This window comes from Saccostrea cucullata, unplaced genomic scaffold (assembly GCF_032062105.1).
Source record: "Saccostrea cucullata isolate Sc308-1 unplaced genomic scaffold, CSIRO_AGI_Scuc_v1 ctg181, whole genome shotgun sequence".
NCBI lineage: Eukaryota > Metazoa > Mollusca > Bivalvia > Ostreida > Ostreidae > Saccostrea > Saccostrea cuccullata.
In genome coordinates, this window is record NW_026936455.1 from 124014 (window position 1) to 143891 (window position 19878).

The window sequence follows — 19878 nt, forward strand, 5'->3', positions numbered from 1 at the left end:
GAAAGGTCATTAAACTTTGATATTTTGAATTTGAATAGAAATATATGATTCATAATGGAGTAAGTACGTAAAGTCCCAGTAATATTGATGTTAACTGAATGATACGAATGATGAGAATATAATGCGAGAAATGCCACAGCAATGATCCAGTTTTAAAAAAAAATCGATCAAAATGATCACGTTTGCTCGTTGCAAGGAAATGGACTATAATCACACAAAATTATAGGTTTAATAGCCGATAATTTTTGTCTTTTTGACATAAACTTATTGGAATATTTGCTGCAAATGAGAAGTAGAGGACAAAATTGGACAGGAAAAAAATTAAATACATAAAAGCAGTGCGAAGCTGAGCATCCCCTCGAAAAAAAAAGCAGGTCCATAAATCAAGGCAGCATTGAACATTTATCCTGAAGCAAATAACGTAAATCTGCTAAACTCACCATGCCCCCCCCACAACAACAACAATAAGAAGTCTCTGTCGAGACTGTAGCTCTACTGGTTTGTACTTATCAAAAACCATTGCACTATTTTATGTATCTTTGTGTAGTCTACTTGTGTGTACAACGGCGTATTCGTGCCATTTTAACAATGTAGAATTTTTTTTAAAATCGTTTGTACGATTTATTAAACCGTTTGTACGATTTAATAAATCGTGTGTACAATTTAATAAATCATTTGTACAATTTAATAAATCGTTTGTACAATTTATTAAATCGCTTGTACAATTTAATAAATCGTTTGTACAATTTAAGAAAACGTTTGTACGATTTAATAAATTGTACAAACGATTTAATAAATTGTACAAACGATTTAACAAACAAATTGTACAAACGATTTAATAAATTGTACAAACGATTTACTAAATTGTACAAACAATTTATTAAATTGTACAAACGATTTAAAAAAAAAATTCTACATTGTTAAAATGGCACGAATACGTCGTCGTATGTGTGCCAACTTATTCTGAAATCTTAATTAAAAACCGATGCACTATTCTATGTATCTTAGTGTAGTCTACTTGTGTGCCAAGTAATACTGAAATCAGACCAAAACTGTAGAAGGAGTAGTGTTTTAAAGGAATTTCACAGAGAATTCTATTTTTAGTAACCATGGCAACATCGTTCACCAAAATCAAAAACCGATGCAATATTCTATGTATCTTAGTGTAGTCTACTTGTGTGCGAAGTTATATTGAAATCGGACCAAAACTGTAGAAGGAGTAGCGTTTTGAAGGAATTTCACAGAAAATTCTATTTTTAGTAACCATGGCAACACCGTTCATCGAAATCAAAAACAGATGTACTATTCCATGTATCTTAGTGTAGTCTACTTGTGTGCCAAGTAATATTGAAATCAGACTAAAATTGTAGGAGGAGTAGCGTTTTTAAAAATTGTTTACAGACGGACAGACAGACAGACGGACGGACGACGGACACCTTACTATCGCATAAGCTCTTCTGGTCTCTGACCAGTAGAGCTAAAAAACCGATGCACTATTCTATGTATTTTAGTGTAGTCTACTTGTGTGCCAAGTCATATTGAAATCGGACTAAAATTGTAGGAGGAGTAGCGTTTTGAAAAATTGTTTACAGACAGACGGACGGACGGACGCCGGACGCATTACTATCGCATAAGCTCTTCTGGTCTCTGACCAGTAGAGCTAACAACAACAACATGTATGTCCGCTCCAACTTCCTTATGAGAGGATTTTAAGCCTCAAATACTACTATGATTCAAACAGATTTTTTAAGAATAATTTAATTTTAGTTGTAACAAGTCATTTGATTGGGTGAAAGATATAATTCATACTGTATAACATAACTTGCCTACGTCACAATGAGTAACGTCAAAAACGTATTACTCCGCTTGACGTTTAAAATATATTTGTATATTTGAAGCCAATTTTCGGAGGAAAAATTGTCTCATTGTCTACACTGATATTAAATTATAAAGAATATAATGAAGCTTATTTCAACTTTTGTTATACGATATATTAACAGAATTTGGGGCAGTTTACCTTCTTTTGCTGTTTATGAAGCGTAAACTGCCCCAAGTTATGTTTTATTGAATAACAAAAGTTGAAATAAGCTTCATAACGTTTTATTTGCATGTTTTAAATAAGAATTGATTTGATTGATTGTAAACTATGTTATACGTCCCGTTGGAGAATTTTTCACTCGTGTAGAGACGTCACCATGCAGGTGATGGAGGGCCTCAAATTTTGACCTTTTTTTTATCATTCCTCGGCACTCAGTCAGGGCTATTTATCTTTATCGTGACGCAATTCGTGACACGGGATCTCGATTTTTAAGGTCTCATCCGGAGGATGGAATTGGAATTGTTTCCACACACACACACCTACAACCCCTTGAAAAAAAACCCTGGACTGTTTATATCCTTGATTCGTCAGCTAGTTGCAGAGGGGATACAGAACAGCCGCTGTGCAGATATGTCCGTTATACAGCTTTGGGCATTGTAAAAGGGCGAATCAATACAGTTTACTTTTCTTTACGTTATTTTTGATTTAACAAGATGATTGTATCATCAGAAAAAAACGAGATTTTTATTAAGACATTGCCATAACAATTGAAGTTCCCAACGCGAGGAGATGCTCCGTTTAGCGGTTTCCTTGTTTCTCATTAACTTGCCTTATTATAGAATTTTCGATACGTAGAACATGCTCTTGAATATCGAATCAACTTAGAGACATTGCAGATATGTTACTACTCACGTAAGGGAAGTTGAGAACGTCAACCGTAATATTTTGTTGTTAAATTTACATTAACGTCCCCTCTCAATGAAACTATTAATATCAGGCAGATTATTCAGACTATGTGGTGTCTTTTATTTCAAGTTCACAGGAATATATCGTGTCGACAAATGAATAGATGTAACTATTGTTTATTCAGTTAAGCATTTGAAAATATTTCGATATAACTAAATGTCGAATAAGAGGCAACGTTAAGTTTTTTGTTCTTCTCTTCATGCATAATTCGTTTAAAAAAAAAATCTGCTTCAAATGAACACGAACACAGTCAGTGTAATATTTGAATACACAATAAGATGAATAGGACAACGTTGGTCGTATCAAACACAACTTAATCCAGACAGTGATATGCAGACATGGCGGTGAAATACAAGGACAGATAACCTTATTACAGAAATGATCTCCAAAAACTACAAAAGAAGAATTTTTAAAGAAAAAATTAATTTTATATAAAATCAACGACAAAGTACTATATATAGTAATTAATTTTCCGTGTTTATTTTTAAAGCAGCTGTCTATCATGTCAAAAAACAGGATTTTAATTTTATACACGAGAAACGATTAAAATGCATACTTTTTTGATTCTGATGAATTCTTTCCAAAATAAATTCTTTTATGTTCCTCTGTTCTTATGCAAGACCAAAGCCAAATCAACTGAGCTAGTTTTTTGATGGATTAAAATTAAAATAACTACAGTAGTGAAAGTGAAAAAATGTCATTTATTGAAGTAAATGACGTAAAACAAAATAAAAACATATTATAAGGGGTTCAGGCAAGACTAGAAAAAACTTTGAAAGAATACAAAAATCTTTGGTAACATATTATGCAATCTGACCCCCTAAAATTACATTATATCATAAAGCACTGATATGCTTGTCGTCAAAAAAGGGTGGGTTAAAAGAAAATAAACGCCAAACAAATAAATATGAACACTAATACACGTACATATATAACAAATATAATATAAGACGGTGGAAGAAAGGGGGATAGATGGAGGGTTTTTCGATAAAAAATTTTCTTGTAAATTTGTGTGGCGTTCTCCTTTGATAAAAAGTAAAACAATGGTCACGTGATTAGGAGAAGCCACGCTGATTGGCTGTAAATTAAGACAATAAATTCTTTGACTTTTAAAGCATCCACATCTGGTTTATACCAATCCTATAATATATATTGTACAGTACATCCAACATTTCTCCTTCACTGCTCTCAATATTTTAGTGAGGTGTAAAGAAAGACAGGCTTTTTGAACGCCAAATTTCATTCCGAAGTGAAATGTGGTACAGTCGATACAGGGATCCTAGGTTTGCAAATTTTCAATCACTCCGCGTACAATATGCTTGGCTTGTTCAAATTCTTGAAAAGAAATACCAAAAATCGTTAAGTCCTGATCTTTCTAACATCAAACTTACGATTATACATGAGGTAATAATACAACATCTGTGTTAAAACAACAAATTAATGTAAGAATAACTTTAAAAAAAATATTTGTAGCAACAAAAATAAATCGAAAAGCTACAGTCGAGCCCTGAAATGAATAAAATATTTGAATTATGAATATATGACTAATCTATGACATATTCAAAGAAGAAAATCCTGGATGTTAAGCGTTAAAAAAAAATCTTTAGCAGCTGAGGTGTTAGACAACAATTTACAATGTATACACACGTTAAACGTTCCTTTTTTTCTTTTTATTGAATCGGAAGTTTGCACTAAAGATGACTTGGAATAAATCGTAGGTGTAAATCTTTATTTATTTATTTTGGCACAATTCTTTGTCTTGCAGTTTAATGATGTAGTAAATAGCAAAATTATTTGGATCAGTGAAAAAGAAATTAGAAACATTTTTAAAGTACTCATTTTTTTTATATTCAGTGATGTAAAAAAAATGATGGATCATTAAAAAAGTTACATGTATTTCAGATCGAAATATGGTTAGTAAGCATTAACTAGAAGGATGAGCAATTTGAGAAGACTGTGCTACACTAATGTCATCAATTGAAATGTAGAGATAATATACCGTTCTAAACTCAAACGCCTATTGAAACAATACAGATTGGAAGAAGAACATTTTACGGACATTTAAAAAAAACAGGGTTGGAATCAGGGGAGTCCTCTTATTCAATTTCTGTAAAGGAAAAAATCATAATTGATCGTGCCTCATTACTGTCGAACTTCATTTTTTTCCACATGACGAGATGTATTTATTTTGGAATCTGGTAAAAGATATAAACCCGGAAAATGCAGTTTTATTGTATCATCCCAAAACATTCTGCACATCTGCAATTTGTATTTTTTAACAACTGAATTATATTATTCCTCCCAAAAGGAATTAGAAGCTTGCAATATAAATCTTAATAGGGAACAAAACTCTTTTTGAGCTTTTGGTGCTCTTCGAAAAATAATGTACATCTAAAATTATACATTCTCAATGATATTGGAGTTTCTATGACAAAGTTACTTTATAAGCATGTGGCCGATTCGATATATAAAACAAACTATAAATGGTCAATTCAAATAGAATACATCAACATCATTTTTTTTCTTAAGAAAAAAATCGGAAAACAGAAAAATCCTTGGAGTCTGGCAAAAAGACCCTGAAAACAACATATCTGATCTCTCTTTTAAATTAACTAAAACTTGTCACAGCTACAAAGCTTTTACAGTGTACCTCGTCGAGCGTTAACATTTGAACATTTTTCAGCTTCTTGTCTGAAACCGCTAAACCGAATTCAACCAATTTTGGCATATAGCATTTATGGGTGATGGGGAACAAAAATTTCATAGTCCCTGCCCGCCTGGGGGATGAGCCCAAAACCACTAAAATAAGTGCAATCTTAAAAATCTTCTTTACTCTTGGACATCAAGCAGTATAACTGTTGGTATGATTCTAATCAGCACTGAGTCCTCTATCAAAATTGTGAAATTCATGGCCTCAGGGTCAGGAGTTCTAGTGCTAGGGCGGGGCTAATTAGGTTATATTGTAGAAATGCATTATTTCTTGGAAATTATTTTTTCTGCTCCTAGGCATTAATTAACCTAACTAACTGCATAGTGAAGTTGAATATGACTGCCTCTTCCAAAAGGGAGAGATCTTTTTTTCGAGTCAGCACCTACTGCGACACGGGACCTCAGTTTATACGGTCTTATCCGAAGGACCGGTCTCCACGTCCCACCCTCGACGTAAAGATCAACTCCTTATCTCGCGACTCTAGAACAGACGTTCTTACCATTACGCCACACGATCGACTGAGTTTATGTAGATTCAAATCTGTTCAAATCAAGACTCTTTGGGTAAGGTGGACCACACTGGACGGTCAAAGTTTTACATAAGAATGAATATGGAAGACCTTCAAAAATTTTCTTCTCAAGAAAAGCAGAGCCGTGATAAGTCAGTAATATTTATATGGAAGCATATGCAGGTGGTGTTGATTCAAATCTGTTCAAATCATGACCACCGAGGGTAGGGTGGGGGCACAATGGTCGATCAAAATTTTACATAGGTACATATTAAAATATTTCAAATGTGTATTTCTTGAGACAATACCTTTCTTTGAGTACCACCAAATTTGAATTTTTGACCTTGACCTTGGAATTTGACCCATTTTACAAAAAAATTCAAACTTTTACTTTGGCCGTATCTTTTGTACAGCAGATACCAGGACATTTATATTTCACATATGTATTCTTTGTGGAAAGACCTTTGATTACATGTAGATACCAACAATCTTGACCTTGGAAATTTCCGTACTTATGCCAAAACGTTAACCTTGGCAATAATTTTAAACAATAAGGGATAGGGCTTTCACACGTCACATATGTAATTCTTGTGAGAATACCCTTCATTGATTACCAAGAACTTTGACTTTGTGTTTGACATACTCTTAAAAAGCAAACCTTATCCATAACTTTTAAAGAGTTAGGGATGGTTCTTTCATATTTAAATCTTCTGACAAGACCTTTCATTTGATAGCAAGACTTTTGATTTTGGAGTTTGATCCATTTTTAACCTTGGTCATAACTTCTGAACGGTTAGGGCTTGGGCTTCCATACTTTACATATGTATTTTTGGCAAGACCTTTCATAGGATACCAATTACCTTGACTTTTGACCTTGATGATTTCCGTACTTATGTTAAATCTTTAATCTTTGACATAACTTTTGAACGCTAAGGGCTAGTGATCTCATACTTCACATATGTAATCCTTGTTATAAGACCACTCATTGGATAACAAGAACTTTTATTCTTTGACCTTGACGTTATACCTACTATAAAAAACCAAACATCGACCATAACTTTTTAAGGGTTAGGGCTAGTGTTTTCATACTTTACATATTTTATCCTTGTGACAAGACCTTTCATTTGAAATCAAGAACTTTTGACCTTGGAGTTTTCATCCTTTTAAATAAACCTTGCCCATGTAAACCTATGAACAATCGCGAATGACTTGGACAATAATGTTATGGCTTCATAAAGTAAAGCTCTGAGGAATACTAGTCAAATTAATAATTTGAATTATTTTAAATACAATTCTATTTGAAACTTGATATCTACATGTGCGTGTATGCTACTAAACCAGAAGTCTCTGTCGAGACTGAAGCTCTACTGGTTTGTACTATAGCAAAGGAAGACAAAAGTTCTTAAGCAGTTGGGAATTGAAACTACCACAGCAATAAAAAGAATTATGATTCTTGTTTAAGTCTCTTTATGTTCTTAGTGTAGTCTACTTGCATGCCACATTATATTATAATCAGACTTTAACTGCAGGAGGAGTAGCATTTTAACAGAAATTTCTATTTTCAGTTACCACGGCATCACAGTTCATTGAAATTAAAAACCGATATCCAGAATTATGTATCTTAGTGTTATCTACTTGTGTGCCAAGTTATATTGAAATCAGACCAAAACTGTAGGGAGAGTAGAATTTTGAAAGAATTTCACAGAAATTTCTATTTTTAGTAACCACGGCAACATCGTTCATCGAAATCAAAAACCAATACAAAGAATTATGTATCTTAGTGTAGTCTGCTTGTGTGCCAAGTTATATTGAAATCAGACCAAAACTGTAGGAGGAGTAGCATTTTGAAAGAATTTCACAGAAATTTCTATTTTTAGTAACCACGGCAACACCGTTCATCGAAATCAAAAACCGATTCACAGAATTCTGTATCTTAGTGTAGTCTACTTGCATGCCACATTATATTATAATCAGACATAAACTGCAGGAGGAGTAGTATTTTGAGAGTTTTTAACAGAAATTTCTCTTTTCAGTTACCACGGAAACACTGTTCATCGAAATCAAAAACCGATACACAGAATTATGTATCTTAGTGTAGTCTACTTGTGTGCCAAGTTATATTGAAATCAGAACAAAACTGTAGGAGGAGTAGCATTTTGAAAGAATTTCACAGAAATTTCTATTTTTAGTAACAACGCCAACACCGCTCATTGAAATCAAAAACCGATACACAGAATTATGTATCTTAATGTAGTCTGCTTGTGTGCCAAGTTATATTGAAATCAGACCAAAACTGTAGGAGGAGTAGCATTTTGAAAGAATTTTACAGAAATTTCTATTTTTAGTAACCACGGCAACACCGTTCATAAAATACAGAATTATGTATCTTAGTGTAGTCTACTTGTGTGCCAAGTTATATTGAAATCAGACCAAAACTGTAGGAGGAGTAGCATTTTAAAAAATTGTTTACAGACAGACGGACAGACAGGCAGACGGACGGACGACGGACGCATTACTATCGCATAAGCTCTTCTGGTCTCTGACCAGTAGAGCTAGAAATTAATTATGCTAACTAAAGGAAATCCAGACAATACTCAGGGAATTAATTTATTTTAATTGAAAAGTCATTAAACTTTGATATTTTGAATTTAAATAAAAATATATGATTCATAATGGAGTAAGTATGTAAAGTCCCAGTAATATTGATGTGAACTGAATGATACGAATGATGGGAATATAATGCGAGAAATGCCACAGCAATGATCCAGTTTTTTTAAAAAATCGAGCGAAATGATAACGTTTGCTCGTTGCAAGGAAATGGACTATAATCACACAAATTATATAGGCTAAATAATCGATAATTTTTGTCTTTTTGACATAAACTAATTGGAATATTTGCTGCAAATGTGAAGTTGAGGACAAAATTGACCAATTGTCAAATTTTATTCAACTAAGACATTATAATTTGGACAGCAAAAAAGACTAAACAAGAGCAGTGCAAAACGGATCCCCTTAAAAAAGAGCATATCTATAAATCAAGACAGCATTCTACATATATCCTGAAGCAAATTACTTTAATCTGTTAAACTCACCCTGCCCCCCCCCCCCCCCACACACACACAACAACAACAACATGTTTGTCCCCTCCAACTTCTTTTTGAGATGATTGTAAGCTTCAAACACTACTATGATTCCTACAGATTAAGAGTGAATAATTTAATTTTAGTTGTAACAAGTCATTTCATTGGGTAAAAGATATAATCCATTTTTTATAACTTAACTTGCCTACGTCACAATGAGTTACGTCAAAAACGTACGATATGCTGTATATTTGAAGCCCTTTTCCGGAGAAAAAAATTGTCTACACTGAAATTAAATTAAAAGGAATGAAGCTTATTTCAACTTAAGTTACAAGTATATACGATATAACATAACTTGGGGCAGTGTACGACTTTTTTTTATAAACCGCTTCGCTGTTTATTAAGCGTAAACTGCCCAAATTAAGTTATGCTATATTGTAAAACAAAGGTTGAAATAAGCTTCATTCCTTCAATAACGTTTTATCTGCATGTTTTCAATAAGAATTGATTTGATTGATTGTAAACTGTGCGGTTATATGTCCCGTTGGAGAATTTTTCACTCGTGTAGAGGCGCCACCATGCAGGTGATGAAGGGCCTCAAATTTTGACCTTTTTTTCTATCTTTCCTCGGCACGCAGAGCTGTTTATATCCTTGATTCGTCAACTACATGTAGTTGCAGAGGGGATACAGAATATCCGCTGTGCATATATGTCCGTTACACAGCTTTGGGCAAGAATTAAAGAGAGCCTTTAGAATATCAGTTCTCAGCTTCCACGTACTTAAGTGGCATTGTAAAAGGGCGAATCAATATAGTTTACTTTTCCTAGCGTTATTTTTAATTTAAGGGCAGATGATACAAACAAACTTTTGTCAAAAATTTTGAAAATAACGACTTGGTCATGTTTTAATGAATAAAATGAATATGTTTCACCGCGTAGTTTTTAAATTTTTATTCAAAGTTGTGCAAAAATGGAATTTGAAGTGAAAAATATTTGTATAGAATAATAAGGATGGTTTCAGAAGGGTAGAATTTGAACGTCACAGAAAGTTTACAATTTCTTTATATTCTAGAAATTTATTATTTGCATTATTTACAATGAAATTATGTCAAAAAATATATACCAATCCAGGCATCCATATTTTTGTTTGTATCATCTGTCCTTAATAAGATGATTTTTTCATCAGAAAAAAAAATTGAAATTTTTTTCTGCCGTATTAAGACATTGCCATTACAATTGAAGTTCCCGCCGCGAGGAGATGCTCCGCTTGTTTCTCAATACCTTGCCTCTTTATAGAATTTTCGATTCGTAGAACATGGTCTTGAATTTTGAATCAACTTGGAGATATTGCAGATATATTACTACAGGAATAAGGGAAGTTGAAAACGTCAACTAGTAAAAGTTTATTGTTAGATTAACATTAACGTCCTCTCTTAATAAACTATCTAAATATCAGGCAGACGATTCAGGCTGTGTTTTGTCTTTTATTTCAAGTTCACAGGGATATATCGTGTCGACAAATGAAGAGATGTAACTATTGTTTATTCAGTTAAACATTTGAAAATATTTCGATATATCTTAATGTCGAATTAAAGGCCACGTTAAGTTTTTTCTCTTCTCTTCCATGCATAATTCGTTTTAAAAAATTCTGCTTCAAATGAACACAAACACAGTCGGTGTAATATTTGAATATACAATAAGATGAATACGGACACCGTTGGGTGTATCAAACACAATTTAGTCCAAACAGTGACATTCAGACATAACGGTGAAATACAATGGACAGATAACCCTATTACAGAAATGATCTCCGAAAACTACAAAAGAAGAATTTTTAAAGAAAAACCAATTTTGTATAAAACCAATGACAGGTACTATATATAGTAATTAATTTTCCGTTTTTTTGTTTTTGTTTTTTTTTTTTTTTGTTTTTGTTTTTTTTTTTGTTTTGGTCCATGATGCTAAAAAACAGGATTTTAACTTTATACATGAGGAACGATTAAAATGCATACATTTTTGATTCTTGTGGATTCTTTCTAAAACTAATTCTTGGAGTTTTAAAGCATCCACATCTGCTTTATACCACTCCTGTAATATATATAAGTACAGTACATCTGACATTCTCCTTCACTGCTCTCAATATTTTAGTGAGGTGTAAAGAAAGACAGGCTTTTTGAACGCCAAATTTTATTCCGAAGTGAAATGTATGGCGATATAGAGATCCGATGTTTGCATATTTTCAATCACACCGCGTACAATATGCTTGTTTAAATTCTTAAAAAGAAATACCAAAAAAAAAACGATTAAAACTGATCTGACTTATTCATTTAAGAATAACTTTAAAAAATATTTGTAACAACAAAAATAAATCGAATAGCTATACAGTGTAACCCTGAAACAAATAAAATATTTGATTTATAAATATATGACAATTTACAATGTATACGCAAGTTAAACGTTCCTTTTTTTCTTTTAATTAAATCGGAAGATTACACTAAAAATTACTGGGAATAACGCCGCAGGTGTAAATCTTTATTTATTTTGGCACAAGTCTTTGTCTTGCAGTTTAATGATGTAATACGAGTAAAGTGCAAAATTATTTGGATCAATGAAATAAAAATATTAGAGACATTTTATAGTACACATTTTATTTTATTGCCATTTCAAAAAAAATATTCATTGATTTAAAAAAAAAATGATGTTGGTTAATAACGTTACAAGTATTTAAGATTGAATTATGGTTAGTAAGCATGAATCGTTTTTATAGAGCTAGAAGGAGAAACACTGTGAGAAGACTTTGCTACACTAATGTGATAATATAAAAATATAGAGATAATATTTAGTAATAATCAAGCTCAAAAGCCTATTAAAACAATGCGGATTGGAAGGAGAGGACATATGAATTTTTCTAAATACAAGGAATGGGATCAGGTGCCACACAGGAGTAAGTCATCTTATTCAGTTTCTGCAGAGAAAAAAATCATAATTGATTGTGCCTCATAACCGTTGAAATTCAATAATGAATTATTATTGCGTATTATTATTTTTTTTAATTTTGTATGGCAGTCATCATTTAAACCTATAAACATCTAGCTTATATATGAGCATGACCGGCCAAAAAAAATGTAAAATTCACTACATTTTGTTTCCATGAGTACATGAATGTTCAAAAGCAACCTTCAATGAATTGTTTGAGATTCATTACTTTCGGCTTCAAGTGCTCAACACATTGTTTGGCGTATTGCATGCTATAATTATGCAACATGGAATTTATCTCAGAATTTTTTTCTCTTAACACCCAATAAGCAATCTCTCCACAGAAATAAAGCAAACAATGTGATTTGTTGTCTACAAAATTTCCCCCAAAAATTACTTTTTCTCGAAGTATAGGATTCATGTCATCTTGCAGATTAATCATTTTATAAACCGAAATATTTGCCTAGGGTAATGAAATAATCAAATCCGTATACATTTGTTAGCAACGCAGTTTTAAGGGGAATGAAAATAAATATACTTGTGGCCAATTACTATGAGAAAATTAAACGTCAGATATTTACAGTTCCTCCATGTCTAACGGGCTGCAATAGCAAGCATCCGGTGTCACCTATGAAGAAGTCAACGATATTGAAAAGAAAATAAGAGCAAGGGTCAATTTAGTAGAAGAGGAGTGTCTATCGAACAATTAGTCATACTACTAGAATTAATGTATGATACTGTAAGATGGGTACTTTTGTAACTTCTTAACATGGACGGTAATTTTGAAGCAGATTCATAAATATAGCATCGTGTTGATGTACCCGAGTAATTTTAAGTGTTTAAAATAGAAGATGACTTTCAAAGCCATTAGGGCTTTATTTGTATCAAAGTGAAAAGAATCCAAAATGACGGAATTACTGAAGACTAAAACAAAGATCATTGTGCTTCTTTTTTCTAAAAAAAAAAACCCAGAGAATAAGAGAAATACTAGTTATGTTCTCCAGTGTAATTTTGCAAGTTCACTGAAGCTAGTTTTTTTTTTTGCTCATACTTATAACAATATATAGTTAATATCATATCCATATAAAAGTAACACAAAAAACAGATCTGATGGATAAATTTGTCATTTATTATACATGTATAAACAACAAAAGAAAATCAAAAGATAAATCAGTCTTACACCACTCTTACACAATACATTACTAAAAAGTTATGTGTAAATACAAAACATTAGTTAATCTCCCCAAATATATCAAATTACATTAAGAATATCCAAATTAACAATCAAGTATCCTAGTAGCATAAGTTCACATAATGAATTATGGTGAGAAACTTTGGATTTTACTTGCATGTTTTAATTAAAACTGTTATTATCTATTATACGGGTCAAATAATTTCGTGTCTTATATCCATTTTAGCTCTTAAGTATATCCTACAATGTTTGATTTAGGATAATCATACTGTAGATTTCCAAATTTCGCAGCACTTTTTTTTCGCGAGAAAATTGTTAACTCTTTATTGGCGAGTCTAATTTTTTTAGGAATTGTGGTAAGTTCTCTATATTATTTTAAAGATAAATAATTTCCGCGAAAATGATATGTTTATTAATTTTCGACCAAACTAATAACGCGAAAATAAAGTTCTTGTTTATTGAGAATGATTTACAGATTTTTTATTTATTAAAAGCTTACTTGTCTATTAAAACCTCAGCTTAAAATTCTTTTTTTTTAAACTGATAATTACATTAATTAAAAAATTAATTATAAGTAATGAAAATAATATCTTTAATTCAACAAGGGATACTTTCTTCTCCAAGGCACCTAATCCCACCTCTGGAATTTCAAAAGGTCCATGTTTTATGTTTTGTTCACATATTTGTATTGTTTATTTATCTTTTAAGATCGACCACGGATCATTATCTTCATCTTTTACATCATAATACATGTATAATTAATAATTAAATAATTAATAAATTAAAAAAGAATAATGATAAGATGCAGTGCCCCTAGTTTCCAGGGTTTTTTTTTTCATGTCGATAATTTTTGTTTGAAATTGAACCCATTTCGTTTCAAAATATTTATATCTTTATTAATGATTATAGACATGTACCGACCTTTTCATAGATGAAGATTTTTTTTTTAACTCTACAAGCATTAAATTTCAAGCTTAAATGCTTCTCCTGAATCACTTTAAATTCCTTACTGATGAAAATAACTTATTGCATGGCTAATTTTTGATCAATTCTGATAAGTTTTGCCTTTATGATGTCGTATATGAAAGAACTCATAAGAAACTCCTGAATTTGTAAATGTATTTTGTAATCTCCCTTTCTTTCGTAAGAGACCATTTTTTTTTAAAACATCAATTAAAATTGTTATATTTAAAGATATTTTGTGTCAAGATAGGTTTGAAAAAGCCAAGGGGTGTTCAACAAGTCAAATACATAAATAGATAGTAAGTGAGAGGAAATAGGGGTATAATAATATGTCGGTAAACCTAATTATAAAATAAGAGTATGTGACAGTCCTGGCAGGTCCTATAGCCTCCTTCAACCTGATGAATATAGTACCTGTATTGATAAAGTTAACATGAAGAATACAACTTCTTATGATTATGACCAGCTTCTACCCTATGAAAGTTACATGTATGAAGACTACAATGCTATCGAAATATTTTATCAATATGTGAAGACTTGGAAAAAATATATTGATGGACATTTGTATTTTATATTTGGAATACTGACAGTGTTTTCAAACTTCGGACTAATTTACGGAATAGTCGATCGGAAGAGCGTCGCTCCTACGACAATACTATTGCTTTGTCTAGCAGTGTCCATTTCCGTGAGCTGCCTGTCTATATTACCGACTTCCGTGTTTCTGATGGTGTGGGGGAACGAGATCGGGAATCCCCCAGACTGGTGGTGTAGCGTGTTTGGTATAGCGGACACGATAGACGACATTGCCGTGGCATTCAGTAACTGGACAACCGTCAGTCTTGCTGTGCAGAGGTGCATTGTTGTACTGCAACCTTTTAAAGCTGCTACTTTGCTTACGGTGAAGCGTGTGCTGATAACACAATTTTGTATTTTTACTGCGTGTGTTGTTCTACAAATTTATTCATGGGTAACATTGGATTTACTAAATGCAGAAATAACTACATTTGGATTGACATATTATTCATGTCTTTTCAATTTTCGAAAAGATTTGCCTCTTACATCGTCTAGAAAAGCAAATTTTATCAATGAATTGGCAAAACATGCATTGCAGTATGTGTTTCCGTGTCTAATTTTGATAGTATCTACAATCATACTTCTTTATAGGTTATATAAGGACCAACCATTAATGAAAGGATTTTCAGATTCATGGATCGGCGGATCTAAAATGAAAAACACTCGTGTGACAAAAATAACCAAATTTGTTTTGGTGACCTTGATGCTGTTTCTAATCAATCAAGTACTATACACTGCCATATTCAGTATTTATATGCACGAATTTCTCTTCGATGAAGTAATAATTTCAGAGGAAACTGATTCAATCCTTCAAACATTTTTAAATCTTGTTAACCTCATTACTTATCAAGCAATCTTTTGGATATTTGTGTTCATGAGTGAACGGTTTCGTCGAGCCATTAAAATGCGATTTAATAACGTCTCACTGAAGAAATGTCCATCACACTGTGTGCACCTACCAAGTTAAGACGACTGGGTGGTTGTGGCCATTTAAGACAAATATTTATATCCTTTAGAAGAAGATCGTCATATAAAGATATAACAAATTCATTGCCAAATGATGTTTAGACAGGTAAAAATGTCAGATCTAAAATAAAATCAGTTATATCTGATGGTTTATATGTTGATCGATCCCAGCCTCCTTAATTCAATGGTTTAGAATACTTAGTACAATTAATGTATGTACATATATCGACAAATATGTAGGAAGATTGATATGATTTTTTTACGGACAGGGTGTTGTCGTTTAGGTAATTTTCGTCGATTTAAATAACCTTAAATTCGTTATTTTACTGAACCAAAAAATGAAATAAAAGACTTAAAATGAAAAATGGAAACGTTGAAAAAAATGCTTGCAATTAAATGCATGGAACCAAAGGATATAGCAGATATATTCAGTACCAATTAGATTATGCAAATAATGAATACCAAATGGCGTGTTTTATGATTTTCTTGAAGCTAGAGGGAAATAAAAACCCGTTGTCCTGCAGAGCCAGTAAGGGACAACTAACAGGAATGAGAATCAAGACTGACATTTTTTTAAATGTCCTAAAATCTTAGAAGTAATAACTTTTGCATCTATTAAAAAGTATTTTTAGGTCATATTTACAAAAAAAAAACTGCCTTAAAGAAGAGATAAAACCTGTGTACTTAGATCCTTAACTGGCCTTATACAGAGAGAAAGACGGGACTAATTACTAGTATCCACTAAATCCTTTAATGGTTTTTAATTTGTCTGATATTTGAAAAAAAGAGTAGAAACGGTGAATTAGGATCCTAAGTTGACACAAGCATAACCTGCCTGACATATGATAAAGAAACTTTAAGGTAGAACAAGTCTGCTTGGATCATACACTGACATGTCTGACTGAGAAAAATTCAACAGAGACAGTCAAAATCCGTTTTACGAGGGTTGATCCAAAAGTAATGTCACAGTGTCCATATCTTTTATATTTGGCGTCTTAATATCAAATACAATATACCAAAAGATGCACAAATATAAATCTAATTAACACTGAAATTTGAATTTAATAAAAATAAATGTTTATTTGAATTTATTTTATAGATGTTTGAATTATAGAGCATTGGATGTGTCGCCGCGTCACAACGGAACGTCACTTTTTAAAGTTTTTTTTTTCTTAGAATGAAAAAGACAAACACATTAAAAAGATTCTAAAAAAGCACCTAATCTCCCAATATCTTAAGACACAATTCTCGTCATTTTCTAGTCTTTAATTGAAAATTAAATGACGGCATTGGTATTGGTGATCATCAACATTGTTGTTTTACTCTCACTGTGAATTAAACAAAGGGATTTTTGAAATGGGAAAAAAAAAAACGCCTCAACGAGTTGTAATGCATTTTTGCTTCAAATAGGGGAATCATCACAAGCGACACTTATGTTTCTTAATCATATTAATCTATATTTTAATATAACTTGGCACACAAGCAGACTACACTACGATACATCAAATATTGCATCGGTTTTTGATTTCGATGAACGGTGTTGCCATGGTTACTAAAAATAAAATTTCTGTGAAATTTCTTTATAATGCTACTTTTTTTTTTTACAGTTTTGGTCTGATTTCAATATTATAACTTGGCATGCGAGTAGACTACACTAAGATTCATAAAATAGTGCATCGGTTTTTGATTTTGATGAACGGTGTTGCCATGGTTACTAAAAATAGTATTTTCTGTGAAATTCCTTTAAAACGCAACTCCTTCTACAGTTTTGGTCTGATTTCAATATTACTTGGCACACAAGTAGACTGCACTTAGATACATATAATAGTGCATTGGTTTTTGATTTCGATGAACGGTGTTGTCATGGTAACTAAAAATAGAATTTTCTGTGAAATTCTTTTAAAACGCTACTCCTTCCACGGTTTGGTCTGATTTCAATTTTACTTGGCACACAAGTAAACTACACCAAGATACATAAAATAGTGCATCAGTTTTTGATTTCGGTGAACAGTGTTGCCATTGTTACTAACCAGAAGTCTCTGTCGAGACTGAAGCTCTACTGGTTTGTACTTATAGCAAAGGAAGAGAAAAGTACTTTTAAAAGCGAGACTTAACAACAGCAATAAATAGAATAATGATCCTTGATTATGTCTCCTTATGTTCTTAGTGTAGTCTAATTGCATGCCACATTATATTATAATCAGACTAAAACTTAGCTGCAGATCTGTAGCTCTCCGAAAAAAATTATTGATAGACCGGAGAGCTACAGTGCCACCCATTGAAAAAACTGTATATTTATTGCGCACCAAAAAGTGCACTCGGTTCTTGATTAATTCTTCCAAATTCTTACCTCAATTGCTAAAAAAGGAAGATTTTTAAAAAATTCTTTCTCCTCTATCAAGTATTCTCGTAGTTGACATCTAAACGAAGCATATTGGACCGAATTATCTTTGAAACCAAAATGGCAGTATAAATAAGCGAAATGGTCTATGATTACAATATCAGGGTTAGGAGGACTATTAACAACAATTATGAGGAATGTTTGGTTCTGGAATCAGCAAAAGAATATGTAAGGAACATACGGTTAGTAATATTTTGAGTTCACAATTTTAAAAACATTGAGAAATAAATCGAGAACCGAGCGCACTTTTTCGTGCGCAATAAATATAATAGTTTTTTCAATGGGTGGCTCTGTAGCTCTCCGGTCTATTCAATATATTTTTTGGAGAGCTACAGAACTGCAGCTAACTAAAACTGTATTTGGAGTACTAAACATTTTGAGAGCATTTAACAGAAATTTCTATTTTTAGTAACCAAGGTAATAATGTTCATCGAAGTCAAAAACCAATATACAGAATTGTGCATCTTAGTGTAGTCTACTTGTCAGGCAAGTTATATTGAAATCAGACTTAACCTGTAGGAGACGTAGCATTTTGAAAGAATTTCACAGAAATTTCTATTTTTAGTAACAACGGCAACACCATTCATCAAAATCAAAAACGGATATACAGAATTATGTACCTTAGTAGTCTACTTGTGTGCCAGGATATATTAAAAACTGACCAAAACTGTAGAAGGCGTAGCATTTTGAAAGATTTTCACCGAAATTTCTATTATTATTAACCACGGCAAAACCGTTCATCGAAATCAAAAACCGATACACAGAATTATGTATCTTAGTGTAGTTTAGTGTGCCAAGTTATATTGAAATCAGACCAAATCTGTAGGATTAGTAGCATTTTAAAAGAATTTCACAGAAATTTCTATTTTTAGTAACAACGGCATTAACACCATTCATCAAAATCAAAAACCAATATGCAGAATTGTGTATCTTAGTGTCATCTACTTGTTTGCAAAGTTATACTGAAATCAAACCAAAACTGTAGGAATAGCATTTTGAAAGAATTTCACAGAAATTTCTATTTTTAGTAACCACGGCAACACCATTCATCGAAATCAAAAACCGATACACAGAATTATGTATCTTAGTGTAGTTTTGTGTGCCAAGTTATAATGAAATCAGACCAAATCTGTAGGAGTAGTAGCATTTTGAAAGAATTTCACAGAAATTTCTATTTTTAGTAACCACGGCAACACCGCTTATCAAAATCAAAAACGGATATACAGAATTATGTGTCTTAGTAAAGTCTACTTGTTTGCCAAGAAATATTGAAATCGGACCAAAACTGTAGGAAGAGTAGCAATTTGAAAGAATTTCACAGAAATTTCTATTTTTAGAAACCACGGCAACACCGTTCACCGAAATCAAAAACCGATACACAGAATTATGTATCTTAGTGTAGTCTACTTGTGTGCCAAATTATATTGAAATCAGACCAAAATTGTAGGAGGAGTATCATTTAGAAAAATTGTTTATGGACGGACGGACGCCAGACGCATTACTATCGCAGTAGTAGCAAGTTTTGGTCTGATGGCAATGACTTCTTTTCTCATCCTTTGTTAGAAGTACAAACCAGTAGAGCTACGGTCTCGACAGAGACTTCTGGTTAAGTTTGTCTGATGCTACTGTTAAAAAAATTGACAGAGGGCTTTATTATGAAAAGAGTGAGTGTATAATGATACCAAAAATTTTTAAAGAAAGGGAAATTGGTGAAAGTGTTTGAA

General features: G+C 32.2%; 1 protein-coding gene across 1 annotated transcript in view; it reads left to right on the forward strand.

The window, feature by feature from the left end:
• Positions 1-14938: 14938 nt before the first annotated feature.
• Positions 14939-19878, forward strand: part of LOC134245627 (mannan endo-1,4-beta-mannosidase-like) — a 28188-nt gene continuing 23248 nt past the window's right edge. Inside the window, exon 1 of the mRNA XM_062727891.1 lies at positions 14939-15046. Within this exon, the coding sequence (XP_062583875.1) occupies positions 14939-15046 (108 nt within the window). The remainder of the gene's footprint in view (positions 15047-19878) is intronic.